Source organism: Carlito syrichta, unplaced genomic scaffold (genome assembly GCF_000164805.1).
Source record: "Carlito syrichta isolate Samal-C Ts95f unplaced genomic scaffold, Tarsius_syrichta-2.0.1 Scaffold309174, whole genome shotgun sequence".
NCBI lineage: Eukaryota > Metazoa > Chordata > Mammalia > Primates > Tarsiidae > Carlito > Carlito syrichta.
In genome coordinates this window covers 1,709-10,888 of record NW_007253270.1, presented here as the reverse complement: position 1 = coordinate 10,888, position 9,180 = coordinate 1,709, and the positions used below count along the sequence as shown (strand labels likewise).

At 40.6% G+C, this 9,180-nt stretch overlaps 1 protein-coding gene across 1 annotated transcript; it reads right to left on the bottom strand.

Moving 5' to 3' along the window:
- Window positions 1-1,641: 1,641 nt before the first annotated feature.
- LOC103269292 (putative neuroblastoma breakpoint family member 5) lies at window positions 1,642-7,637 on the bottom strand (the record flags this gene model as incomplete). Its single annotated transcript, XM_008066880.1, has 5 exons — window positions 7,451-7,637; window positions 5,959-6,061; window positions 3,793-4,007; window positions 2,733-2,769; window positions 1,642-1,859 (listed from the first exon to the last, which is right to left on the bottom strand). Coding segments are annotated over exons 1-5 (760 nt in total), but the record flags the coding sequence as incomplete, so codon positions are not given.
- Window positions 7,638-9,180: the final 1,543 nt, after the last annotated feature.

Here is a 9,180-nt window from a genome sequence, read left to right as displayed (position 1 = left end):
TCTTTGTGGGCTTTCAGGGAATTTTGTTGGTGTTGATATTTATTTTTATTGAACTGTGGTCTGAGAAGGTGCATGGCAATATTTCAACCTTATGGAATTTGTTTATGCTTGGTTTGTGTTCAAGGATGTGATCAATCTTGTGTATGTTCCATGTGGTGATGAGTAGAATGTACACTCTGTGGTTATTGGGTGGAATAATCTATTAACTCCATTTGGTTGAGTGTCCAATTTAGTTTCTGGATCTCCTTGTTGATTTTTGCCCAGCCATGCTCAGCTTCATCAGTGATGGAGAATTAAAATCCTTCCCTGACATCCAATCCCTAAGAGATTATGCAGCTTCCACATCAGTTGTATAGGAGACACTTAAAAAAGTATTCAGCACAGAAGGAAAAAAAAATGACCACACACTTCCCAAGAGAACGACAGAGCACAGAATCAACAGAGAATACAGTAGAACAAGAAATTTGAAGACACATACATACATCAACCCCCAAATCAAAAGAAAACAAGCAAAGAAAAAACTTTCTAAGAACCACATGACAGGATAAAAAATCACATTTCAATAATCAGCCTGAATGTGAATGGACTAAATGCACCACTGAAAGGACACAGAATGGCAAACTGGATAAGAAGCCATGACCCAATTATTTGCTGCATCTAGGAAACTCATCTCACCAAAAGGGATGCACAGAGACTCAAAGTTAAAGGATGGAAAATGAGTTTACAGGCAAATGGATCACAAAAGAAAGCTGGAATCACAATCCAAATAACAGACAAAACAACCTTTAGGTATTAGACAAAACAACCTTTAAGCTATCAAAATTTAAAAATATATAAAAGGACACTCCATTATGATAAAAAGTGAAATCCATCAACAAGAAATATTCATCTTAAGCATATATGCACCCAGTACAGGAGCACCAGCATTTATAAAGCAACTACTAAGTAAACTAAAAAAAGATATTGACTCTAACACTATGATAGCAGGGGACCTGAGTACCTCACTAACAGTCCTAGATAGAAGGAATTCTAAAAGCTCTTGCATGAAAGGGAATCAGTGTTGTTAAATGGAAACATTGGCCATTCCTGGGGTACAGACCTCAGGGCACAGCTTTTTTTCCCCTGAAAACTTAATAGCAAGGCAAATGTGTACATCCTGATTTTAAGATGACAACTTAGCTAAGACAAGTCAACTTAAAGGTGATATATACTGGGGCCTGGAGCTGTGAAACCATGTTCAGCATCTTCAAATATATAGACAAGGCTGCCAATTGGCTTGGACAGGCACAGAAGTCCCATTAACATTGTTCAGGGACACAAATCATATCACTGGAAGTGACAAGAGACATTGAATCTATGTTAGGAGGCCTGTTGGAACGTTTTGTGTTTAGGTGGGTATGAGTTGTATCACACCTTCCTGTGGTCCAACACCCTGAAGCCAAGGAGACAAAAACATGACATAGGATGAGAAAGAAAGGAAGGTTCCCTTACCACTCCTGATATATAATTTTAAAATTTCAACCTAGTTACTGACTCAAACTAAATCTGTGTTTAGACGGGTTGTCCTTCCTTAGTCTAGACAGAGATATGATCTTTCTTAGTCTACAGAGAGGTATGGGATGCAAAGAATATAGAGGCTACCTGTAAGAACGTTCAGAGCTTCTTCCCCTTGATAATGAGAAGGTTCACTGTTTACATCCACAGAAGAATCAACTTCCTGTTTCTTAGATGGAGATTTACTGTGTTGGTGACCAGAGTCGGATAGGTCGTGACAAATAGAACAAGTGGAAGAACATTCCTCCAGTGAGTCCTGATGGTCTTCCTTTTCTTCAGTTTCCTGTAGTACTGTGCTGAGCCAGCTGGGATAGAAACAACAGATGATTAAACCAAGAGCCACTGGACACTAGGTAGGCCCAGCTGGTTTTGAAGTGTCCCACGTGATTTTGACATGAAGTATAGGAATGGTCCAAGTGAGTACAGGGGAGAGTCCCTTGAAGAGGGAAAAAGGAATCCTCCTTTCTGTGGAACAGAGTGTGGCTGCCATGGGGGCCAGAGACAAAGACAGTGCTGGTATTTATTGAACTGGGCAGGTAGGAGCTAACAAGGAAGGAGACTCAACTATCTCGGTTGGGACAGACATGGCACACAGAATATTGGAGAAAAATGACACCAGATACACCATGTGACTCAGTTGAAATGAATTTAACACACAATGGAGAAGTAAATACAGGCCATTGAGCCACTGTAGACTAAAGAGATGGTGTGCCTTCTATGCTGTTTTCATATTGTGGCATGACAAGTAAATATTTTTGGGTCGAGGTTCTCTTTTTGATGCATAACTTTGCTAGTTACTTCCTAACTTTTCTTCTGCTTTTTACCTGTCTGCATTTATGTTTCTCAACAGGAACCTAAAGACATATGTGTAGAAAACAGATTCACATCTCCTCCCAGTTTTTATTGAAAGAGAGAACAGTTCTTCTGTGTTTATGCAAGAAATTCCTAGGATTAATGAGTTTATCTTGGATCCTGCTTCCAAGTACCAAAAGGACAAGAGACAACCATGTTCACAGGACTGTTTAGCTGTTGGATTGGTTCATGAAATAGGCACATTCTGTATGTTTTTGTGTTTTGTTTTATCCCTGCATCTGGAATATGTGACTACCTTCATCCACCCCTTGCCCTTTCTAAGACTTTTTTTCTACTTTTTCCCCCTTCTGAAAATTCATTTTTACCTGGGTGTATCTTCAACCTCCTCATCATCTTCAGTTTCTGCAAACAAATACAGAAATGTCCATTTAGATATTTCTCACTTCCCCATGTACAAGCTTGATGACATATATTCATAGAGTCATAAACACGTACATAAGAGTCAGGAAAACACCAAAAGCTTTCATGTTAAGTTTTTTTAATATATAAAATGCCTTGGCAAGGATTCCTCACCAATCAGGCAACGAATTCTCAGAAGAATCACCACCATAATATGGCAAAATTAAAAATATTTTTTGCACCTCATGTAGAGGAGGTTTGTCTAGCTTTTCTCGGGTCTTCGGCTACACCATATTCCCACATCCTGTGACTGATTTGATTCCCAGGAACAGGCTCTATGTCCCTTCACAGTTCTTACTTAGACCTTATTTCTTTCTCTTAGAGAGAATTAGCAACACTTTCCCTCAAGCCTCTACACATCTGGGAACTTCATGGGCCCTCAAGGTTGACTTCTGCTGAGTTATCAGGGGGAAATTCTCTTTTTTGAATGTGCTCCAGTCTAAACAACTTTCCTACCACCTATGAGTACATCAAGTAACTTATCCAATGATATAGTCATAAATTTTCCCACTTTGCTACATCTACCATGAAAAAAATCATTGACTCATTTTACAAATGAAGGTATAGAAATCCAGGAGGGATTAAAAAAATCACCCAACCACAGTTACTAAAGACATTGTTGAGGATAGAGCCTGGGAACTTTCATTTTCAGTCTAGGGCTTTATTAACTCAACAAGCCGCCTCCTGTCAGAAGCTCATTCTTGACCTATAAAACTGGTTGGACATCACCTCTTACTCCAGAGACCATGTTCCTTCAAAGAGAAAGAATGATTGTGCAATACTGTGACCTCATCTTACTGTGTGTGTCTCATCTTGTCCTACCAAGGAAGTCCTGGTCATGTCATGGCCACAAGTGATTGGTGGAAAAAAAGACCACTGAAAAAATTGCTATTTGTGGAGGGCTGGAGGTCTAGAGTCTCTCATAAGCCTGAATCTTTGTGTCATCTTGGCCTGTAGTCAGCTTACCTGGCCTGAGTTTGCAGATGAGGCACTTTGCCAGCCTGAGTCCCTCAGTCAGTGGCTCTTGGAGGTTCTTCCTCTGGTAGTCATCAGGGTCACCACGACTGAGGAGGAGCTTGAGATGCTCAAAGAGTGAGACGGAGGCATCTCTCCCATCATGTAACTTATCCCTTAACTGTGTTAGCTCTTTTGCCTGAGCTTTAATTAGGAATCTGTAGTCCCTAAGGTGAAATAGGAGATAAAATATAAGAGAAGAGAGAGATGGGTGATAAGTTCTGGGTACTGCAAAAGAGATTTGTGAGAATATGCTGATGGAGCCCTCTAAGCAGACTTTCAGCCTGTTTTTAAAAATGTCTGTCGCAAAAAGAATGAAAAATATCTTCAAAACAAAAGGTCCCCTATCTATTAGAAGAAGTCTCAAGATTATATTCACCTTTTTATTCTGTAAGCAAAATAATGTATTTTCCCGAATATGTTCCAAAAAGATGTCCTTTCAGTTCCTCACTTTGGATATAGGCATTTTCATGTAAAAATTTTCATGAATAGACACTTCTCTAAAGAAGATATATAGGCAGCCAACAGACACATGAAAAGGTGCTCAGCCTCACGCATCATCAGAGAAATGCAAATCGAAACCACATTGAGTTACTACCTATCCCCAGTAAGAATGGCCATCATTAATAAAACAACCACAGATGCTGGTGAGGATGCAGAGAAAAAGAAACGCTTCTACATTCCTGATGGGAATGCAAACAAGTGCAACCCCTTTGGAAGACAGTGTGGCAATTTCTGAAAGAACTAGAAATTGACCTTCCATATGACCCAGCAATCTCCCTATTGGGAATATACCTGGAGGAACTCAAATCATTCTATAAAAAGATACCTACACATGCATGTTTATTGCAGCACTATTCACAATAGCAAACACATGGAACTAACCATGCTGCCTGTCGAAACTGGACTGGATAAAAAAAGTGGTACATATACACAATGGAATATTATGCAGTCATAAAGAAGGACAAACATGTGGACTTCACAGCAACTACGATGGATTTCGAATCTATCATACTCGGTGATCTACCTCAGAAACAAAGAACAGAGTACCATATGTTCCCACTCATAAGCGAACCTGGAACAATTTTCATAATACTATAAGAAAGAGACTGGCAATAATGGGAAACTGCCAGGGGAGGTAGGGTGGGATTGGCAGTTGAGGAAAGCTGCCAGGGGGAGGCACACCTCATCAACAAGGGTACTTGCATAAGGAACATTTATATACTTAACCCTGAATTTTACCACACATCTTTGAAATAAAAAATTTGAAAGTTAAAAAAAGGAAAAAAAAATTCAGAGTGTATTGTAGTGATTGGACAGTGTCACACATAGAAGTCTGGCCATGTAAAGGTGAGGTTAATTGGACAGATGAAAGACCCAAAGAAAGATGGAGTGAACAAGACTAGATTTTTTGGATGAAAGAATAAGAAACCACACTCAGTCGGGAGGTGATTCTGATTAAGAGTAAATGCACTGGTACCTGCACACCCCTTTCAGTATAGTAAATGCTGCTTTGGTTAATTTTGAGTTACAGGAATTTTACCTCAATAATTACTCATATCAAAAGGAGAAAACAGGCTAGGTATGGTGAATAACACCTATAATATCAGCACTTTGGCAGGTCAAGTTGGGAGATTCATTTGAGCCCAGAATTACAAGAGCAGCATAGGAAACATAGCAAGACCCCCTCTCTGTGAAAAAATTTAATAATTAGCTGGTCATAGTGGTGCACATCCAGTTCCATGAACGTCTGAGGAAGGAGGATGGCTTCAGACTAGGACTTGGAGGCTGAAGTGAGCTCTGTTCACGCCCTGTATTCTAGCCTGGGTGCTAGAGCCAGGCCCTGTCTTTAAAATCCCACTTGATAAAATAAAATAAAAATTATTTAAAAAGACAAACCATGGTTGTAACAACTGCAGCCCATAATTTACGATGTCTTTTGTTTTCTTTTCTTTCTTTCTTTTTTTTTTTAAATAAATATTTGGGCGTCATGTGCTTCCCAAGTAGATTCCTGTGCTTCTCTTGTCCCAAGTTAGCTCTGAGTTCTCCCGGCTGAGTTGCAGAACTTCAGAGATTCATACTTTCCTACCTGTCCCATCTCCCAGCATGTTCTCTTACCTGAGCTCTTCAGCTTGCCTGGGCTTCTGCACTGGCTCCCCCTCCTGGAACTGCAGCTCCTCCCCCAGCACGGACTCCAATAAATCTTTGTACTCCTCACACTCTGAGAAAAGACAGACACGCCTGCCTCAGGGAAAGCTGGCAATACTCTTTTGGTCACTGTCTAGAGCAGAGAAGGAGGGCCTCTCCCTAGGAGATAAGAACCCCCAGTTCCAGTCTAGGCAGGGATTTCCACATCATTATTTACCTACCTGCCGACTCCATGGCATCCGATACTACACAATTTGGAGATGAGAAAAGAGACACTCAGAGGCAGTTGACAAGATAATTTTACTGAATTTGATAGAGTCTGAATTCACATCCCCTAAGGCCTGACATAGTAATGGGCCACTTTACCAAGTCTTGAAGTTTCTTACGGAAAAGTCTGTGCTGCACAGAAAGTCCTGATTTCCTGGGGAGTTGAGAAGGCCCCTAGGTCAATGGGACTCATGGTTCCCTTTTACTGGAATTTTGAAAAAAATCTAAATGATTTTTAAAAATACTATATTGATAAAATCATGTAAAATATTGGGCATAGGACCATAGGCCCATAAGGAAATATGCCCAAATACGAATAAATTTTATGTTAAATTAGAAATTGTGGAATGAAGAACTAGCACAGAGTGTTTCCTCTGTGCCAAGAACTGTCCTAGGAGATTTGCAAAACGTACACTCTGTAACTAAGTATAACAACTCAAGTTAGTCGGTTCTACTATAGCAGCACATTGACGCATGAAGAAACCCAGGCACAGAGAAGAGAAGCAACGGCAGGAGCCCAGGAAACTGCTCGACACACTGCACTGTGTTCCCTCAAGCAATGCTTGGGCTTATCTTCTCTTCTGTTCTCCTTAGGACTGCGAGCCTGTGCCCAGGAAGCAGGGCTTCCTTCTCAACCACGTAGTCCCTGCTCTTGATGGTGTCACCTGTGGATGTCACAGACTCCAAGAGGAGCAGATCTTTTTCAAGCTCCTTTAAAGCAGGAGCTATGTAAGATCACCACATTCCCCCGGTGTAACCAGCGCGGCTAGGCCTATTGGGCCTAAAAGTTTGAGTTAACTGGAAATTCATTAGTCCTAGACATTCAGGCCAACAGTGTAAATGTCACTTGTCTTGCAGAATCATGAAGACTACAGAAGGCTCTTCAGAAAAATAGCCTAAGCTTCTCACTTTGGAAAACAGAAAAACTAAGAATCAGTACCTGGGATTTTTACTCTGTTTCCATCCTATACCCCATTGGCATCCTTGGAAAAGTTGCTAAACACTTTGGGATTCAGTTTTCCATCCTCAGCAAAAAGAAGTTAAAGTATCCAGTTCTACCTAGCTAGGCATATGGTGAGGATGAAATTTACGTTGGTAAGGGAACTGACCAATCTAGCCTAAAACCATTTACTTTCTCAGAGAGATAATGGATCAACAGTCATCACTTTGGTGAATGTGACCCTTTGAAACTTACTGTACTGCTGCAGCTGGTTGGCCAGGGCATAGGCAGTGGCTTCTGAGATCAGTAGCTTTTGTTTTAGGTCACGTAACTGCTGTTTTGTGTTTACCAGCCCTGAGTTCAATTCCTTCTTGTTTCCTGTAAAGTTTGCTTTTGCTCTCTGTCTGGCCAAAGATATGACAGATACGGCCGTGCTGTTCATGGTAGCAGAAGAGGTAGAGAGAGACAGGGACTGAGGAGAAGAAACCCAAACACATGATGCGTGAAAAACAAATGAAATCAAATAGGCTTAATCAGGACTGAGGGATAACAGAAGCTGTAATTCTTCACTTACTGTTAAGAAATGTTTGGTCAGCACCCTTGAAAGTCACTAAAAATGAGGGTCCAGATACCAGAGCTCACAGTCAAAGGCACTGCCTGAAGCTATGTCTATGATAGAAGTGAAGTATGTAGCACCGAGTGTGCTAGGTAACGGTCTGCGGTTGCCACAACATATTTTAAATGTGTGGGTGCCATGGAATCTTAGGAGGCCCTGCCATCTGATTGGCTGGGACATGCTGACAACACAAGTTCTACCAGTCTCCTTTGAAAATCACCACTGATGGGGGCCATGCTCTCACCAGTCATTCTTAGTATTTGTGTACCCAGCTGACAATACCACAGATCTCTTTTCCAATTTAGCTACGTATATGGCTCACGGTTTTTCCCTTCTTTTTATAGAATCATCAATTGTTATTCATCAGGATTGATTTTCTTAATGGTTGCCATAAAATTATCCTACCATTTCTTTAAGTTTAAGTAGGTCTTAAGGCTTTTCCACAAGGAAAACATAGCTAACTTAGATGGTCATTATGTTGTTGTCTGGGTCTTCTGCCATTTTGTTTGTTTGTTTGCTTGCTTATTTGGTTTTTTCCCATGAAACAGTGTATGATGATAATCAGAGTATAATATTAAGGGAATGAATATTTCCTTTAAAAATGTTTTCTATACTGTCTCATTATTTTTCTTTCTGTAGCTCATTGTTACATTATTATTGTTGATGTTTTCCCTAATAGAAGTAGCATGCTAATATTTCCTTCAACTTAAAACTGTTTTGACATTACTGTCTCCTAAGCTCCTACTGTATGTATGGGTTGGAGTGTTTTAATGTCATTAAATACTATATACCATTCTTGTTAGTTATGGATGCTATTCTAGTCCCAAAGGAACTGTTTCAGGTAACCAAGTGATCAATATCAGTTTTATGTATCTCCTGAAAGCATGTAGTGACCATCTATTTTGGGAAACCTTGCAAACCTAATGCTGTTTTTATCATTTCCAGCTAGTTTCCCCATATATTGAACAGAATAGGGCTCATGCGCAGTTTTTATGAAATATTGGTTGCTAGATTTTTTTGAGTGTGCCTAAGCTGTGTTTGTATTTCACTAAGAGAACATAGTAAGATCAAGGTCATGGGTCAGGGTGGTTGAAGGGGAGGCTGAGTTGAGAGAGACACACAAGCAGGGGGTACTTATCCCCTGAACCATCTCATCGCCCTCTCAGCTTCCGTTCCTACCCAGGAATTGTGAGCCTGAGACTGAGAGAGAAAGTCCTGTAGCCCAGGTCTCTTCATTTTAGCCGCCGGACTTCTGGGAGATGAGGGTACCATTGGTGTGATCATGGGTGCCGAGCATACATGTGGAAGTGAAGGAAGGAGGACTGGACCAATCACACTTGAAAGTGAGCCTCTCAGCAACCCAGAACAT